General features: G+C 39.8%; 1 protein-coding gene across 1 annotated transcript; it reads left to right on the top strand.

Annotated features, from left to right (window-relative positions):
• The first annotated feature begins 259 nt into the window (after nt 1-259).
• Nucleotides 260-19,727, top strand: NIPAL1 (NIPA like domain containing 1). The gene is made up of 6 exons (XM_049886315.1): nt 260-428; nt 8,684-8,950; nt 11,743-11,799; nt 15,007-15,097; nt 17,493-17,653; nt 18,178-19,727. The coding sequence occupies exons 1-6, from the start codon at nt 383-385 to the stop codon at nt 18,795-18,797; spliced, it is 1,242 nt and encodes a 413-aa protein (XP_049742272.1). The 5' UTR covers nt 260-382; the 3' UTR covers nt 18,798-19,727.
• Nucleotides 19,728-20,146: the final 419 nt, after the last annotated feature.

Genomic DNA, 20,146 nt, shown 5'->3' with positions numbered 1-20,146 from the left:
GCCTTTACGCCACCAAATTTCCTGGAGCGTTCCCTTGGCGGCCTCCAAGCTCCAAGGGACACCGTTGCGCTAAGAGAGGGTGTGTCTGTGTTTTCTCGACTTTGTGGCTCAGTACAGATGACCCTCCCGGTAGTCACATGGGGGCCAGAGGCCGCCGCCAGTGCTTGCAGAATGAGCACCGAAACCTCGCGTCTGGGAGGCGTGGCTCTCCGGAGGTGCCACCCAGCTCTCCCCATTGGCTGAGGCTGTTCCGGGGCGGGGACAACGTACACCCGTCCAGTCCCAGCGGCTCCACCAGAACGCGGGTCCATGGGGGAGAGGAGAGACGTTCTGGCTGGGTGAGGAGCGAGCGCCAGCACCTGGGAAACCCCATCCATGGGCCATGGCAGGACAGGTGAGGCTGCCGCACGGAGAGCCCTGCCGAGAAGGTGAGTGTCTGCCCCGAGGCGGGGGACCGGCACTTGGGTGGCAGAGACCAGGTGGGCGGTCCCGGGGTTTTCGTGGAGCCGCTAGAGAGGTTTAGTGACTCTCAGTGTATTCATTCATCTGTTCATTCAGCCAGCCAGCCAGCCAGCAAATACTTGAGTGCTTAGATCTGCCGGGCTTTGCGGGGAAACCTGGGCGAACAAGACCGGCTTGGCTCGCCTCTGGTCCCGAAGGCATCCCAAGTAAATTGCAGTGTGCTGAGTATCGTGACGCGGAAATTCGGGGTGCCGTGGAAAGACTCCCAGGTGCCCTGTGCCGTTTGAGAAACACCTTTTTCTCCAGCTCAGACTCACCTCTAGAGTCCGCAGTCAACGTCACCCCACCGGCAAGGGACGGGCCCCGGGAACCCCGCCGGAGTCGGGTGCTGCCCCTGAGCTGGCGCCGCGAGGGGCAGACACCCGGGGAGGGCCACCCCCGTCCCCGGCGAAGGGCACTGGACCCCAGCGGCCCCGAGTCTCTCTACAGCCTTTCAGATGAAAACGTCTCCAACCGCACTGGCCTCGCCTCGCCTCTGACTTGCTGTGCAGTCACTTCTCGGCTGCTTAAGGCGGGAGACTCACAGGAGAGGAGAAGGGGAACTGGGCGGGGTCATTCGTAGGTTTTTCTCGCGCTTGCTGGAGCGGGGTTTCGGCCCCCACCCAAGTTCTGTAAGATCGCTTGACTTTCCAGCACTGGCAGACTTTCACCGTCTCAAAAAAGGAGCTGTAAAGGCCCTAGTGTGCCTGGCTAAAAGCGGGGAGAGGGGGAAAGCGGCGGTGAGAGGTGTGGTAAGAACTATTTCTTGACATGCTTGCTGACAGCTTTCCCAGTTTCCTGTTCTTTTGGAGTTTCCATCATATTCCTTGATAAGGAGAGTAAAAAAAAAAAAGCAATGAAATAGTCAAAACTTTGTCGGCTAGAGAGAAGGAGCTTAAAGACAGAAAATGAACAATCCACAAACTGTTCAAAAACTGAGAATTGGGAAGTTGGTTGTTAGGCAGCTGGATCTAGAATTATTTCCTAGATAGTCAGATTGTGAGCCCTTCTTTTGAGTAATTCTTAAACTAAGAAATCAGTTACCAATACATCCACCCTTGTTTACCCAAGGATCAGTGAGTGTAGAGGGTGTGTGAGTTACCCCATTTGCTGGAACTTCCGGATGTTTTTCCTGTTTTGCTCAGGCATTTAGTTCCAAAACGAAATATTTGGTTAATTGTGTGGGAGGCAGGCGGGAAAGACTTGAAAGAAATCAGAGTCCACGTTATTGGTAGTAGGAGCAGATTAGGCTTTGGCATCTGGCAGTCTTCTCAGATATCACTTAACCTTGAGCCTTTCCTATCTGTAAAATGGGAATAATGCCTACAGTTTACAGTTGTAAGGAGTTAGTGCAAATGGGATTACATACGGAGCCCATAGCTCAGAGCCTGACATGGAGTAAAGGCTCAATTTTTCATTCACTCCTTTATTAATTCACTCATTTATTAAAGTAGCGAGCAAGAGTCCTATGTGCCAGGCACTGGCTTAGGTGCTGGGTTAGAGGAATTTGCAAGACAATCTGGTCCTAGTTTCTAGGACTAGGTCCCTGCCCTCATGCTTACAATTTAGATGGTCAATAATAGGCAAGAAACAAATTAATAAAAAAGGTAATTACAGATAGTGGTAAGTGTCTGTTGGGTAATGGATTAAGAGAATTGTGGATGTTTAGGTTGGATAGTCAAAGAAGGCCCCTTGGAGAAAATGATACTCAAGCTGAGACCTGAATGATAAGGAGTCTATCCTGAGATCTGGGGATAGAGCATTACAGTTGGACTTCCATGACAAAAAAAGTCAATTCCATGCTTTGGTTTTTTCTTTTTAAAACAAGGATGCTTCAAAAGACCTTCTAGTCCAAAACCATTACACAAAATTTAAACCATATGTAGGCTTGTGTCTGTGTGTGTTTCCATTTAGGTTTTTGACATTATAGCACATGTTCTACCAGTCTCAGTTTGGATCCAACAGCTGATAGAGCTTTATTAAATGAAAATATGACTCTGTGAAAATATAATGTAAGGAAGACAGCCATCACCTACAAGGCATTAACTACTTATCTCTAATAATTAGTAACTTCAGTAATATGCAGAGTGTGAAAACAGCATCCATTTAGGTAGAAAATCCAACGTTCAAGAGTCTTCTCAGAGTACTTGCCACGGGTTTTTCATTTTTTTGTTTAATCAACACTATCTTCTCAGTTTTATTTTAGGTAACTGACATAATGGGTTTTTCCTACCCACCCAGTGGCTTTATCTACTATGGCTTAATTTTCAGATTTGCTGTAAATTATTTCCCATTCTGCTCCCTATGTTCCCATTTGTTCACTCACTAAAACTGTCAGATCCGTGAGAAAAGAGATCTTTAACCTGTCCTGTTAACCACTATGTACCGAGTTTTTGTAACAGGGCCCATCACACAGGAGGTGTGCAGTAAGAATTTGCTGTGTTGAATGAACAATAAAGAGTCCATCCTGAGATCTGGGGATAGAGCAAATACCTAACATAGTGGGTTTGAATGAATATACCAAACATAATTGCAAAACTGCTATTTTGTTCAGTGAATACATGAAATAGATATATGGATAAATTATGTTGTTATAAAGCTATACTTAAGCTATAAGACGAAGTTTGCTTTGATGGGGAGTATTAAATACTGTGGTTATGATGGAAAGTGACCAAGAGGTTCCTTTAGATTGGTAGGCAGGGAAGACCCATCTAAGGAGATGGCATTTTAAGCAGGCTTAGTAATGAGAAGGCGCAGACTGTGCCTGCCAGCACTCTGTAAAGGGCTAAGTAATGGTCACTGAAGAGCTCTAAGGTAGAACAAAATTTCGACTGTAAGAGGAACCTGTAAAACCAAACCATTGCCGTTGAGTCAATTACTAATTATAGCGACAGGGTAGAACTGTCCCCATAGGTTTCCAAGGAGCAGCTGGTGGATTTGAACTGCCGAGACCTTTTGATTAGCAGCAACTTCTTAACCACCGTGCCACCAAGGCGCCGTAAGAGGAACAGATGGGGGAAACAAGTACTGTAGTAGATAATGAGATTAGCGAATCCCTGGAGGCAGGATTCAGTAGGGCCTTGTCCTTGTAGAACTTGGTGGGGATTTGGGATGTTTTTCTGAATGAGAACGGAAGCCATTGTAGGATTTTGGAAGGAGGAATGACAAGATCAGACCTACTTTTCTAAAGGCTCACTTCATCTAATCTTGACCCAGACCACTCTTTGACCTCATCTCATACCATTTTCCCCTCCTCCCACCCTAGCCAGACTGGCCTATTGCAGTCCCTTCAACTCCTCAAGCATATTTGTGCCTCAGAGTTTTTGCATTTATGCTTAGCCCCAATGATTTCCACTTAAATTTTGTTTTAAAAAATATTCCTTTATGCTGTTTTTGGAGTCCCTGGGTGGTACAAACACTGAAAGTTCTCTGTCACTAACCAAAAGGTTGAAGGTTTGAGTCCACCCAGGGGTGACTTGGAAGAAAAGCTTGGTGTTCTATATCCAAAAAATCAGCCATTGAAAACCTTAAGGAGCACAGTTCTTTCTATGCTGACACATATGGGGTTCCTAAGAGTTGGAATCAACTTGACAAAAACTGGAAAAAAAGAATGCTGCATTTATGGCTTTCTGCAGTACTTACTGGAGCCCTGATGGTATAGTAGTTAAGGGCTCTGCTGCTAACCAAAATGTTAGCAGTTCGAATCCACCAGCTGCTCCGTGGAAACTCTATGGGACAGTTCTACTCTGTCCTATAGGGTCACTATGAATCAGAATGCACTCTACAGCAATAGGTTTGGTTTACAGTACCTACTACACCTAAAACACAATGTATTCATTTGTTCGTTATCTATCTTCCCTCTTCCCCCCCCCAGAATATGAAACTAGGGGTTTTGCTATTTTATTATTCTCTCCTGTATCCCCAGCTTCTAGAAAATGCCTAGCATATAGTAACCAGCCAATAAATATTTGTTGAATGAATGAATGAATGAATGCAAAGAAGGCCAGTATTGCTGGAGAGAGGTACGTAAGAGGGAGTACTATGCAATATGATGCCAGAGGTGAACAAAGTTCAGGGCATGTAAAGTTTTAAAGTTTAGGTTTAGGAATTTAGATTCTTCCATAATCGTGATGAAAAGCTATGGTGGGGACTAAGCAAGGAAGTGACATAACGTATTCATACTGGCTGATTTTGGAGACTGAATTGTAGGGGATAGAGGCCTTCCTGTGCTAATATGAATAGGCAGGTGTGTCAGTCAGCTGTTGCTGCATAATAAGCAACCCAGAACTCAATGGCTTAAAACAGTCATATATTCTTGTTCATGTGTCTGTGGGTCAGCTGGGGGTTGGCAGACCTAGGCTGGGTTCACCTGGCTGGCTCTGCTTGGGCTACAGGTCCAGCTGGGCTTGGCTTTCTCTATATGGATGACCTCACATCTGTTCTGTTTACATTCTGGGACCCAGGCTGAAGGAGCAAGTAGCTCCTCAGGGAAAATCCACTCATGGGTAATTTCCAAGGTACAAGAGGGTAAGCCCAGCCACATAAGCACATTTAAAGCCTCTCTGATATCACCTCTGCTGATATCCATTGATACCCATTGACCACCAAGTTACCTCCAGCCCTACATCAGGGGAAGAATACTCTACCCACTTTGGGAGGGGAACCAAAAAAAAAACACCAAACTCATTGCCACTGAGTCAAGTCTGATTCATAGCGAACCTATAGGACAGAGTAGAACTGCCCCATGGACTTTCCAAGGAGCGCCTGGTGGATTTAAATTGCCGAGCTTTTGGTTAGCAGCCATAGCACCTAACCACTACGCCACTTGGGTTTCCAAACCACCCCTATGGAGCAGTTCTACGCTGTCCTATAGGGTCGCTATGAGTCGGAATCAACTCAACAGCAACGGTTTGGTATTTTGTTTCATAATACTGCAAACTATTACAGCAGAACAGACGATGAGGCAAAGATTTCCTCAAACTGGAAATATCTTGCAATGATTAAAAATATAGCCTATGCAATCACTGACTCCTTAGAAAGCAGAGAGCCTAGTCCATGTAATGAAGTGATCAATTTTAATTATTTTTCTCCATAGACAAATATAGTAGCACTTCATAAAATTTTATTTTTCTGAAAATTCTGCATAGGACTGGTCCATCAGCAGCATTTATGAGCCACCAGGCTTCTAAACAAATTACTCTGGGAACCAAGATAGCTTATGATCAAACCAGAAAATTATAGAAGGGTAAACTCGGAAGACATCCTCAGAATCGAGTCGAACTCCCTCATTTTAGAGATGTAGAAACTGAAGCCAAGAGTGATTACTTGACTTGTCCGTGCTTACAAGTTAGTAATAGAGCTTCATGTAGAGAAAGACATAGACTTCTACAGGAAAGCTCTTTCAAATTTTAAAGTAATCTTTGTCTGTGTGTATAAGCTCAGACATGTACACTAGTAGGTATGTATTAAGTTAAACCATGTGAATCTACTGTTTTCGTAGGGTCAAAAATTGTCATATATTGTCAGTTTCATACGGTTCAAAGTTATATAAGAATGTTAGTAATACTGTTTGTAAGAGCAAAAACACTAAATTACCCAAATGTGTATCTCCTGTAAAAGAGAAAAATTTATTTTTTTTTTTAGTCACACAGTGGAATTCTATAGAACAGTGGGAAAAAAAATCTTACAGCCACATGTGTCAACATTGATGAATCTCAAAAACAAACAAGTCACCAAAGAATACATACAGCATGAGTGCAATTTTATAAAGTGCAAAAAAAGGCAAAACTAAACAATTTGTTATTTAAGGAAATAAGCATATAGGAGAAAACACTTTTTAAAAAAAAAGTTATGTTAGGCACAAAATCAGAATAGTTGTTACCTTTGAGGGGTAATGTTTTATTTCTTACATTGGCTGGTTGATACACCCAGTGTATATCGGATTATTTTTCTTTATAACTGACATATTTCCTAAATAGTCATTACTCAATATTTAGTAAAATAAGTAATACAGCATCAGAGGAATAATACATGCATCCGGTTGGCAAAGGTTTAAACTGGCACAGTCACTTTAAAGGACTATTGGCAGTGTCTATTAAAATGAAAAATAATAAATGCATTGGATTTTCTCTTTCTGTGGTGCAGAAAGCCTGGATTAAACTCACTGGATAATGACTTTGCTTGCTCAGATCCTAAGAAACCAACTCTGATTTTGAGATCTCTCTGATTCCGCCCAACCACCCCAAAATTCCTACCCACACATACTGCTCCATCTTCTCTCGTCCTCAGCTCCGCGCCACTCCTCATTATCCAGCCCGCCATTCACTCCTTCAGTCATCTCTGTCATAGGCTGCCTCAATAACAGGCTCCCAAAGCGTAAAACAATTCAAGTTCTAAGGTCAGTAACCAGACGAGATTTTTATTATTTTTCCTGCCATAAAACTTGTGGCCTTCATGTCCGCTACTTACAAGAACTTGCAAAATGCAGCAAAGATGATTTGATCCCCCTTGTCAACCTCTACCTCCACACCCTCTATAAAAATGTCGGAAACATTTTGCTCTGACAACAACTTAGAGAGAATATTGTTTCACTGAAATGAGACCCGCCCACGTTGATTTCAGAGAAGTTTTGGAATGGTTCTGTTAACATCATAGTAAGCAACACAAATGCAACCATGGAATTCACGGGAAAGTTAAGTCAAATGTTTTCTCAGAAAGGAATGTAATTAAAATTCTTACTGACAAAAATATCCGCTACTACTTTCCATTCTTGGGGATTGGATGAGATGAACAGTGCCCAGAACAAGATTTCTGCAGACTGGCTTGCTTGAAAATTTGCAGCTTGAAAGTTTACTGAAACAAACTGCCTGAAAACTCCTCAATATTACAGGATATCCCTGATATAATATATAGTTCTCCTTAGACTATTTAGAAGTTTAATTCAAAATTTTTTCTGTATCTCTGAAACAAAGTTGGTTCATACCCAAATTACAGAGATGGATGAAATAATAGTCATGAAAATGTTGAATTCAATTATGTTCCCATTTCCAGACTTGAACTTTATGGCTGTTTCTTGACTTTGTTTGTACTAAAATTCAAATGACCTCATACAACTTTACCAGGGAGCCATTGATCCATTTATTGAAGTTTCGTTTCTAAGAAACCATCTGTTGTTGTTCATATGCCCGCTTGATATTTTGTGAAGTGTAAGACTGATTTTTCCTTGCTTTCTAAAACTGCAGTTGGTTAATTCTCCTCTACCCCTTTTTATTTAAAATAATTCATAATGTGAAAACATGCCTTTTCTTAAAGGAAAAAGAGTTGGAAAGACAAAATCTCGGCACAATGTCACCTTGTTGGTATCTTTTCACGTGGAGAACAGATTGCAAATAATTTCTTATCATAGAGTGTAAATGTTTTCATTTTGTGTTTTAATGTTCAAAATTCCAGGGCACTTACAGTAACAGGGCTGACTCTGAACTCACAAGCTTATTTGAATCTTATTCTGAAAAATCCTACTAATGTTTAACTCATTTTTCTATTAGATTCTGTTTTCTCTGGAGTCCCTGGGTAGTGCAAACGGTTACGGCACTTGGCTGCTAATCAAAAGATTGGGAGCTCAAGCCCATCTAGAGGCATCTCGGAAGAAAGGCCTGGCAATCTGCTTTCAAAAAAAATTGTTGAAAACCTTATGGAGAGCAGTTCTACTGTGACAGACATAAATTCTATTTTATTTAGGAAAAGGTGGATTTGTAGAGCTGAAAAATCATTCTCTTCAGGGAAGGTGGTTCAGAAAACTAAGCCCACTTTTAAACATGTTTTCTGAAATCCATGATTTATACCCCATGAAACAAGCAAGCCAGGTGTACTTGCTGCTCCAGGTGGTTGCTGCCTTGCTGGAACAAAGAACCAAGTATTGCCAGGTCTTCTAATTTGTAAGAGGAATCCAGATTTTCACCTGATATATATCATTTTTAAGTGTTGACAATTAAACAATCTTAAAACATTTTTTAGAAACCTGCACACACCAAACTGAACATGTCTATAGACTTGTGGACCACCTCTTGGCCACTTCCCCTCATGCGGTGGAAAGAGTACCATCCACTCAAGTCTCTGTCTCTTAGAAAGAGGGTAAGCATCAACACATCTCTATTTTGTTTTTTGACTTTTTTTTTTTTTCCAGGTTACATATTATCTTTGGTCTGTCCGGACTCTTCCCGGGCTTGGTGTGAGATCACGAATGTGTCACGGCTGTTGGCCTCTCCTGCCCTCTACACGGACCTGAATTCCAGCATAACTAACTTCAGCATTTCTGCAAACACAGAAAACAAATACAGTCTTTATGTGGGCTTGGTCCTGGCAGTAAGCTCCAGTATTTTTATTGGCTCCAGCTTCATATTGAAAAAGAAGGGCCTCTTACAACTGGCCAAAAAAGGAGTTACTAGAGCTGGTAAGAAATGGATACAACTACCAAATTCAAATTTTTAACTGCAGAAATCATCTTATTATCAGACTACAGTGCTACGGGAATTATATTTTACTGTCTCTATTTATGTTGGCATCCCTGGGTGGTGCAAATGGTTAACTTGTTTGGGAGCTAACCGAAAAGTTGGAGGTTTAAGTCCACCCGGAGGTGCCACTGAAGAAAGGCCTGGTGATTTATTTCTGAAAAATCAGCCACTGAAAACCCTGTGGAGCACAGTTCTACGCTGACATAGACGGCGGGTCAGGGGAGGGTGCCATTACTTGGAGTTGACTGCATGGCAGTTTTTTTTTTTTTTTTTTTAATCTTTGTCTCTATTCCCTTTCTTACAATTCTCTACTGTATTATTTCCAAGATTGAGCCAGCTGTGCCTCCTTTAAGGTGAGACTAAAATTAGATTTGATCTTGGCTTTCAGAGGTTCTTCTTTCATAGCTTTCATTCTGTATGGTGGCCCTTTGTACAAATCAACAAAACACTGCCTGGTCCTATGCCTTCCTCACAATCGTTGCTATAGATTTACATACTAGGATACTCATTTATATAATGAGAAAAAAACTAGTCAGACCGTGCCACCCCCCTGCTGAAAATACTGCAATGGCATTTCTTTGCACTCGGAATAAAATTCCAATGCCCGACCACTGTCCCTGATCTCCTATACGATCTGGCCTTCTGCTACCTCTCTCTCTAACTTCATCTTGTGCAACCCTCCTAGTCACCTACTTTTCCCTCAGTCTTAGAATATACCAAGGAACTTTTTTCCCTCCTCAGGGTGTTTTGCCTTTGCCTAGAATTCTCTTCTCCCTGCCCCTCATTTTGCAGACTCCTCCTCGTCCTTTAGACTTCAGCTGAATTATCATCACCTCATAAAGACCTTCCTTGACCATCCTCTCTGGGCAGGTCTCCCCTGCCCCTCGTTATTCTCTATTGTTGCACTAATGGTTTCCTTCATTTCACTTAGATAATTTGTCATTGTATTATACATTTATTGTGTATTAACTTGTTGTCTGCAGGTTTATTTGTTGACAGTAGATTCACAAGAACAGAGACCTTGCCTAGCACAGTGTTTGACACCCAATAAATATGAAATCAATAAGTAGCAGTAGAATTAGGTTACCTATTCATAGTGACACCTCAGATGCTGAGTAGCTCTGCATGAGTATCCAACATTAACCATGAATTTTCCATTCACTTTAATCAAGTATAACATACACTAGCTAAATTTTGTTCTAAGGCTCATATGAAAAGTAAATGGCTGTGAACTGTACAGACAAGTTTATAAAAGAACACTATCAAGGGAAAATTTGTAGTATCAGAAAGCAAAACATGCTGTAATGCTTTATTAATTAAACAGTTCAGTACTGACATTAAAACAATAGACAAAATAAAAGATAATTGAAAACTTATAAGTGAACCTGAGTACTTATAACAATCTAATATATGATAAAAAGTCACATTACAGATTACTATAGAAAGAATGAATTATTCAGTAAAAAAAATAGACAACTGGCTAAATAAAAAAAAAAAATTAGAGGAGAAAAATATAAGAGTTCCACTTTATCACTTTCAGCATAATAAATTCCAGATAGTCTAAATTTAAAATGAAACAGTTTTTTTTTTTTTTTTAATGTTGAAGGAAACCCTTTCTAAGTATACAGGGAAGAAGCTAGTCTATATAAAGGAAGAAATTATCTGAAAATTTCCTGTATGGAAACACTTTAAATAAAACTAAAAAATGACATAAGAGGGGAAAAATATACAAAGTATATGACAAAGAGTAGTAGTTGAGGTCTATATTATATAAAGAGTGATTACAGTCAATAAGAAAGAAATTAGTACCCTAACAGAAAATAGTGAAAGCACAAAAACAAGAAATTCACAGAAAAGGAAATGTAAACGGCCAATAAACATATGTTAGTAAATGGTACTTCACTAGTACCCAAAGAGATACTAACTATATAACAGTGAGCTCCTGGATTAATGCCTAATAATTTAACAAGGATTTTTATTTTTTAAGATAATGCTTTTTGTTGGTAAGGGGCTTGGACAAGTAGCCCTCCCAAACTTTGCTGGAGGCAGTATAAATGGGTACAAACTTTCCTGAAAACAATTTGGAAAAGCTTAAAAAGTGGTAATATTTTAAAGCCTAATAATTCAACTTTCATGAATTTATCTTAAGCAAATGAATAGGGATGCACACCTAGATTTATGTGTTATTATAAGGTGCCATTGAGTCACTTCCAACTCACGGTGACCGTTTGTACAACAAACAAAACACTGCCTGGTCCTACGCCTTCCTCGCAATCGTTGCTATAGATTTACATGCTAGGATACTGATTTCTATAATGAGAAAAAACTAGACTATATATACATATAAAGTTCCATACAAGTTATGTAAATGATGATATGCCAGATTTTGGAATAGTATTCAGTCATTAAAAGTTTTTAGGATATGAGAAAGTATTTGTGATATATTGTTAAGTTTTTTAAAGGCAGTAAATAAGTTACAAGAGACTTTAGATTTACTAACTTGGTCTTAAGCCTTGCCTTTTCCAACTGTTATTCAATACCCTTCCTAGAGGTCAATCCTTCAATTCTTCCTCTAATTTAGAGCTTAATTCTTTGTTATTATTATTGTGGTAAATATATATGTAACAAAACATTTGCCATGTCAACAGTCTTCACATGTACAGCTCAGTGACATTAAATATGTTCGTCATGTTCAATCACACCTTAATTCTTATTTTTATTATTTTCTTAGGGCAAGGTGGACATTCTTACCTAAAGGAATGGCTCTGGTGGGCAGGATTGCTCTCAAGTAAGTTCTTAATGCCGACAATAGTATTTGCTTTTAAAATGATAAATAAATTACATGGGATTTTTCAGAATTGATTAATTTCTCTTCTTGGCAAGTATGGAATTTAAATCTAGAGATTTTTGAGTGGGTAGAATACATTGTCTCATACATACATCATATTTGTCGTTGTTATTAGTGTGGTCAAGTCTGTTCCGACTCATAGGGACCGTGTGTACAACAGAACAAAACACTGCCCAGTCCTGCGCCATCCTCACGATTGTTGTTATGCTTGAGCACATTGTTGCAGCTACTGTGTTGATCCATCTTGTTGAGGGTCTTCCTCTTTTTTAATGACCCTCTACTTTACCAAGCATCATGTCCTTCTCCAGGGACTGATCCCTCCTGATAACATGTCCAAAGTATGTGAGACATAGTCTTGCCATCCTTGCTTCAATACTGTCCTAAAATACAAAAGAAGTTGACATTTAAGATATTATATTTTATCACCAACTTCTTTTGTATTTTCTCCCCCACAGTAATTGAGAAAAATGCTGTCTTCTATTTTCCCAGCTCCTAATTCAAATCTGGGACTTTCTGACCTGCATATTTTCTAAGGAAAGGGTACATTTTCCTTGACAGCATCAAAACATGGATAAAATAAAGGCCCATCTGGCTGGTTTGGTACTGAAAAGATAGAGAGAAGATGCAGTTTGTCAGCATTCTCCTTCCCCCTGGACTTGCCCCAAGGATTAAATGAGGCATTGTGGGATGTGAAATCACTTTGCTGGACAATAAATAATGAAGACCAGAAAAGAATTGATGCCTTTGAATTATGGTGCTGGTGAAGAATATTGAATATACCATGAACTGCCAGAGAATGAATACATCTATGTTGAAAGAAGTACAGCCAGAATGGTCCTTAAAAGCAAGGATGGCAAGACTTGTTATCAGGAGGGACCAGTCCCTAGAGAAGGACACCATGCTTAGCAAAGTAGAAGGTCAGCAAAATAGAGGAAGACCCTCAATGACATGGACTGACACAGTTGGCGCAACAATGGGCTCAAGCATAACAACAATTGTGAGGGTGGTGCAGGACCGGGCAATGTTTTGTTCTGTTGTATATAGGGTCACTATGAGTCGGAACAGACTTGACGGCACCTAACAACAACAACAACAATACGATGTACAAATGGAAGGCAATGTTTTCTCCCTCTGAACTCCTCTGAACTTTCTTAAATCCAAAACTGAAGCTTCAAAAGAAAGGACGTCATAAAGAATTCTTTGATGCCACTTACAAATCTTCTACCTCTGCAGTCAGAAGTCTTAAAACTTCCATGTGTTTTCTCAACCAAGTAACACATTTCAGTATTTGTGAGGCCTTACTGTAGGAAGGAGTTGGGGAGCTTTTCTTTAATAAATAGTGAAATCTAAGAGGATGATGAATAAAAATAAATGTATATTGCCCTTTCAGTTTTCAAGGGACTTTCACATTCATTTTCTTACTTCATTTGAATGAAATTTGACAAGGGCTGTTATTGGTAAGATTCCAAATAGGTATGTAGATGACTCTCCTTTTTCCTTGTTTACACACATCCCTCCACCCCCACCCATACTTTAGAATGAAAATGTAATTGAAAATGGCTACATCTGCAATTTTATTCTCATCTAATAAAACGTTTATATTAGTATTGTAGAGAGAAAAGCTTAAGCCTTCAATGTTAGAGATTTTATTTAGTGACAAATACACAGTACATTAATCAAGAAATCAATTTCATGCCTATAAAGATAAAAATATGAATAATAAACGTCTTCAAGGAAAACTTAACATTCTAAGGAAGCTACCATGACTCTTTTCAGGAGAACAATCTCTGAATTATTCTGTAAGTTTAGATTTGTTCTTTAATATTTTTCTAAAGCAGGGGACACCTGCAGGTTTGAGTGGGAAGAAAGAAAAGTGTGCTAGTGTCTTTTATGCATTTAAGAAGCTCTCTCCGCAATAAATGTTTGCTTGGCGTAGTTTGCCAACATGAAATACTATGTTCTATGGGCAAGTGTCCAGCTGTGGCCTGTGAGGACTATTTGGCCCTAACAGCACTCTAGAAGTTATTGCGTTGTAGTACCTCTTGGAAGGCCAGAGTTCTCAAATAAAAAGAATACGTGCAGGAGTACACCTTTAGGACTTTAAAACAGCTGCTTGAATGCCCTTCAGCTGCTGACACACTTAAGGGGTTGTAGATAATCTCAATTTAGCAATGCTGGACTACACGGGCCTGTGGTAGGCATTCCTGGCTATCCCTTACCTGGGCTCTAGAACTCTACAAAGCATTATAATTTTATAATTTTGTTTTTAATTGTAAAACAATTTGGATTCTTGAGCAAATAGAGTAATTCTCTGCTTACTCCAAAGTTACTTCTACTAGATTTCATCAGAATGACCAAATATGTTTTTGAAACTGACATAACTGAAACTCTGTAGTGAAAGTCATTTAAAATGTGTCACTATATTCAGTTTAGCTACCAGAACCATTTCTGCATTGCTTGAATTTATAACCAAAAAATCCCAAAACAAACCAGTTGCTGTCAATTCAGTCCTGACTCAAAGCAACCCCGTGAGTGTTAGGATAAAACTATACTCCGTAGGATTTTCAGTATCTTTCAGAAGTAGATCGACAGGCCTTTTTTCCAAGGCACATCTGGGTGGATTCGAACCTTTTGCAGTCTCGTTAAGAATGTTGGGCTGCGAAAATGGTTTGCCCTAGGCTACTAACCAAAAGGTTGACAGTTCAGACACACTCAGTGGTGCTGTGGAAGACAGCCTCGGGGATCTGCTTCCATAAAGATTGTTTTTGGGCATCGTTCAGTCGGTTCCAACTCACAGTGACCCCGTGTGACAGAGTAGAACTGCCCCAAAGGGTTTTCTTGGCTATAATCTTTACAGAAGCAGACCTTGAATTGTTTCTCCCACGGAGTGACTGGGTGTGTTTGAACCGACAACCTTTCGGTTTATAGTGAGCACTTAACCATTTGCACCACCAGGGCTCCTTTCTGTGAAGATTACAGCCAAGAAAACCCTATGGAGCTGCTCTGCTCTGTGAACGTGGGGTCACCATGAGTCAGAATCAACCTGACAGCAACAGGTTTTATCAGTTTATTGATCTGCATGTGTCATATGTGTTTCTCTTTTGATAAATAAATCCTTTAATTTCACTATTATTGCTTACTTTCTAGTGGGAGCAGGAGAGGCTGTGAATTTTGCAGCTTATGCTTTTGCACCTGCCACTTTGGTCACTCCACTGGGTGCCCTGAGTGTTCTTGTAAGGTATGTGAACAATAAGGAACTTGACTCCTGTAAGTATTTTTGTCCCATGATAAATTTAACCACAAGAAATATATTGCCATAAAAAAACAAACAAAAAATCACAGAAGTAATCCGAGAAGACTATGAAATAAATAGCAATAGAAATAGGAAATAAGTAACAAAAACCAAAACCAAACCCACTGCCGTCAAGTCTACGTTGACTCAGCGACCCTATAGGACAGAGTAGAACTGCTCCATAGGGTGTCCAAGGCTGTAAATCTTTACGGAAGCAGACTGCCACATCTTTCTCTCGTAGAGCAGATGGTGGGTTTGAATGGCTGACATTTCAGTTAGTGGCCAAGTGCTTAACTGCTGCACCACTAGGGCTCGGAGGAAATAGATTGTCTTATCATTGTTATTTAGAAAACCCATGGGAGAGTGAACCTGGTTTCCTACTACCATGAAACGTCATGTTGTTGTTATGTCCCATTGAGTCAGTTCCAACTCATAGCTACCCTGTTTGTGATGATTCAATAAAACCTGGCAGATTTTTTTTATCTCTACCTGACCAAATTGCCATAGTCCTTTTAATTCTGTTGCCTACTACTTAATGACGGTAGTTATCGGGAGACTTTAAAAAGCATTGTTTCTGGGTTAAATTTCAACTCTCACTAAAATTCTTGGATTGTCTGCTGGTTACATCTGTTTGGAGATCTCAGGATTTTTTTGTACTGGAAACAGAATAACTTTCCTGTTTCATGGTATGTGGATGTAATTTTTTCTGAGTTGGTCTTTATGATCCCAAATGAATGTGTTCACTGAGCCCATGAACTCTTTTATTTTGAGGCTAAGCTACTATTTTGTTTGTTGTCTTTTTTTTTTTTTCCTTTTATCGCCATTTGTTATCAGGCTCTAGTAAAAAGCTTATGGCAGGCCTGCCCACCTCCTTTTACCTTCTTTGTAAGATTGCTGTGAGAATGAGTGAGTTCATACGCTATCTAGCACTTAGTAAGTACACAGTGAATGATAGGTAGTAAGATTGTTATTAATATCCATTGAGTTGGTTCCAACTCATGGATGCCTTACGCATAACAGAACAAAACATTGCCCAGTCCTGTGTCATCTTCATGATCTTGGTATGTTTGAGTCTATTTTGCATCTATTGTGTAATGCCTTCCAACCTAGGGGTCTTGTCTTCAGCACTGTATTGGACAATGTTCTGTTGTGATGCATAAGGTTTTCATTGGCTAATTTTTGAAAGTAAATCACGAAGCCTTTCTTCCTAGTCTGTCCTTGTCTGGAAGCTCCGCTGAAACCTTTCTACCATGGGTGACCCTGCTGGTATTGGAAATACTGGTAGCATAGCTTCCAACTTCACAGCAACATGTCAGCCACTACAGTATGACAAATTGACAGGCAGGTGGTAGTAGGAGTAATTTTCACTAAAGCTGCAGTCCTTACAAGGGTGACTATGGAAAAGCACTATTAGCTGATTACAGTCTTGGGGACCAAATGGACATTGATAATGTGCTCACAGGAGTGCCAGGGTAGAAGGGAAAGGAGGCTGGTGTGCAGGAGCCTCAGCAAGCCCACTGGTGTAGCAACAGGATGGTATACTCTGATGTCCTGGTAGTGCCAATCTGGAGCTTCCTGGGGCCAGGGCAACTGAAACAGTGGAAGCATTGGACGGGTGAGAGTATCAGGGCAGTAGCAGCTGGTAAGGAAGTATTCCAACATTTTGACAACCCATATGGCTCTACTAATGAGTGCCTAATTATTAGCCCTAAGTAGAGTAATTCTTCCTTAGGTATATGCCTTTCTTTGCATCTCTCCTAGACACACATATTCTAAATACATCATACCAGGAAGATGTAATAGATGTTTGGTTTTGCTTGGCTTTACAGGAGAAAATAGGAGAATTGAAAATGAACCAAGTGGGACCTCTTAGAAGATCATGGGAAGATTAAAGGGATATAAGGTGTCTATTACAACTCTTGAGATACAAAGGCTTTATAAAAGCAAAGAAGTAGATTTGATTGAGGGAGGATTTCTGTGTGACACAAACAGTTAAGTACTCGACTTGTAGCTGAAAGGTTGGCGCTTCAAACATACCCAGAGGCATCTCAGAAGACTGGCCTGGTGATCTGCTCCTGAAAGGTCACAGCTTTGAAAACTATGGAGCAGTTCTACCCTGAACACATAAGGTCTCCATGAGTCGGAATCAACTCGACGGCAACTAACAGCAACAGATTTGATTGACCATCATTTCTGGGTTTTAAACTCAGCCCAGTTTTTCAGTGTCACAAAGCACATTCCACATGTCATATACCACAGTGTGATTTCTGAGCTTCTATGGAATCCAAAGTTAATTCAACCAGAGTGATTGTTGTTTTTTTTTTTTTTTCTCCCCTAACAGCGCGATATTGTCTTCCTATTTTTTAAATGAGCACTTGAATATTCATGGGAAAATAGGCTGCATATTAAGTATATTGGGGTCAACTGTGATGGTTATCCATGCCCCTCAAGAAGAGGAAATCACTTCTTTGCATGAAATGGAAATGAAATTGAGAGACCCAGGTCTGTGATTCAGTCTAAAGACACGGTCAAATCTACTCTACTCTCTTTCCTCAGCAAATGGTATCTGTAGTAATATTGTAATAGGCTTCCTTCAAGCCTGCTTGTGGGATGTGAGATGCGGTAAGTTTTGACTGAGTATTAAGAATCTTCTGGAAAGGTGACAGAACTTATTTTTGCATTCATGCTTCTACTCTATGACAATGAGAAGGAAAGATGGAAGTGGTAGAAGCAAAAGATTTATATTCAGTCCCAAACTTCTACCACTGTCTCCCTCTGAAAATAAAAAGGCAATCAGACAGTACTGGCCCTACTCTATATTGTTATTTGTGAGATTCAAATATGCTTATGAAAGCCCTTTGTTACATGTCGAGAGCTACACAATAGTTTTGTTTTGTTTTGTTTTGATCTCACTTCTGTTTCTAAAACACCTATGCTTTTAAATTCATGACTAGCAAGATTTTCAGATAGGAATGTTCCTCTTATTTAGTATTTTCTTAAGTCTAATTCTTTTGTCTTCCTAACAGGATTTATATCCTTCGTGGTTATCGTAATTGTGATCTCCTTGGTGCTGATTTTGGTGGTGGCTCCCAAGAAAGGACAGACCAATATATTGGTCTACATTTCAATTTGTTCAATGATCGGAGCATTTTCGGTTTCCTCTGTCAAGGGCCTGGGAATTGCCATTAAGGAACTATTAGAACGGAAGCCCGTTTACAAGCATCCTCTGGTCTTTGTTTTACTGGCTGTACTTGTGCTTTCAGTGAGTACACAGGTTAACTATCTCAACAAGGCACTGGACACCTTTAATACATCTCTTGTGACTCCCATTTATTATGTGTTTTTCACATCCATGGTAGTCACTTGCTCTGCCATCTTATTCCAGGAGTGGTATGGCATGAAAGCTGGAGATATCATTGGGACCCTGAGTGGGTTCTTGACCATTATTAATGGCATATTTCTTCTGCATGCTTTTAAAAACACTGACATTACCTGGAGTCAGCTGACATCCACTGCTAAGGAAGAAGTCCTCTATCCGAATGGCAGTGAGGACAAATATACTTTATTGGAGAATACAGAGTGCTCGGCCCTAGGCTACAATGATGATGTCACCTTGTTTAGCAGGACTGATGGTCAAAGTCTCTAGAAACCCTGAATTTTAACCAATATGAGACATTGGAAGAGGAAAAGGAATACCGACCTGCTCACTAGAAGAACTATTAGGAAAAATGGCATTTTTAAAGTTATAAGTAGTAATTTAGACATGAGGCCAAGAGCAAATGCCTTCATGTTTGCCCATCAAATTTGAAAATCAAGGTTTTCATCCTTCTCCAGAAGACTCCTGCTTATATTTATTTCTACAGACTTGAAATACTCTCTGAACACAAAGTGGAAGAGTTAGAAGAGCCTCAGAACAATCTCTTTCTTCTAGTCACCATGTATTTGACTCTGCCATGTGGCTCTTTATTTCTTTGGCTGCTATTCTTAGCCTCGTGGTAATTCATAGATAAGGTTAACTGTGTTCTGATAAGAAGAGTATCAACCATACTCTGATGAGTCATAGTTTTAAATTATTAAAAAAAAAAAATAAAGCTGAGAAGAAAGATCACTGTTGCTTTGTCCTCCGCTTCCACACCTTCCTTCCTTTTAAAGTAGATAGCTAGTGGACAAAATGTTAAAGAAAAAATGAGTCTGCTTTGGAAATCTGTTTCATAATGGGCTAGAATGTACAAGGTACGCCTACTCATGGAGGACTTCTAAACCACTGACTTATGAATTGTAATTTATTGACATGTCATAGGAGTTTATTATAAAGGAGGAAATGAGGGATGAAGAAAAATACTTTAGACCCTAGGTAAATGAACTGCAATTTTTTTTTCTTTTCACAAAGACATAAACACAAATGGTTTGTTCACAGGTTCTTTTAACTCAGACCTGGATGAAATTAAAACAAAATCGAGTTCCTCGAGAAGTTCAAATGAATTCAGCTTTGGAGTTACTTACATTCATGTTGTTTCTTTCTTTTACTGTTATTCCAAATATTGGTTTTATTGTTGAGGTAGAGATGTTCGTAAAATAATGACTAAATTATTTCAGGATTTTATTGTACACTTCAATCTTTCTTAAAGCTTAATTCCCAAAGGGTGAGTTTTACAGACTGTTTTGAAACAATGAGAAAAATCTTTATGAAACACTTGAATTATAATGGTTCTCTTGAAATTTGTCACTTTCACCTTTACGAAGGGAATTAGAATTAGCCACTAAGCTTTTAAAAATACATGTATTTATTCTCCCACAATAAATGGCAGATTGTCTTTTTCTGTTAAATTTCATTCTGCCCACATTTCCACACATTTTATTGATAAGCATTTTACGGGGAGGAGGAAGGAGTGTTACCTTCTTGGAAAACAAAATATTAAGACCTCAAGGGTTGCTACAGGAAAAAAATACCTGTTGCATGTTCAGATTTTCATAAAATGTTCCTGCTTTGTTCCA

The sequence above is a fragment of the Elephas maximus genome, chromosome 5 (genome assembly GCF_024166365.1).
Source record: "Elephas maximus indicus isolate mEleMax1 chromosome 5, mEleMax1 primary haplotype, whole genome shotgun sequence".
Lineage (NCBI taxonomy): Eukaryota > Metazoa > Chordata > Mammalia > Proboscidea > Elephantidae > Elephas > Elephas maximus.
Note: the sequence above shows the minus strand (reverse complement) of the source record. Positions and strands in the feature narration are given on the sequence as shown.

Coding starts and splice junctions, on each gene's coding strand:
- NIPAL1 (XM_049886315.1), top strand. CDS start 383: ATGGCAGGACAGGTGAGGCTGCCGCACGGAGAGCCCTGCCGAGAAG. Junction 8,951..11,742: donor AAAAGGAGTTACTAGAGCTG/GTAAGAAATGGA, acceptor TTATTTTCTTAG/GGCAAGGTGGACATTCTTAC. Junction 11,800..15,006: donor GTGGGCAGGATTGCTCTCAA/GTAAGTTCTTAA, acceptor CTTACTTTCTAG/TGGGAGCAGGAGAGGCTGTG.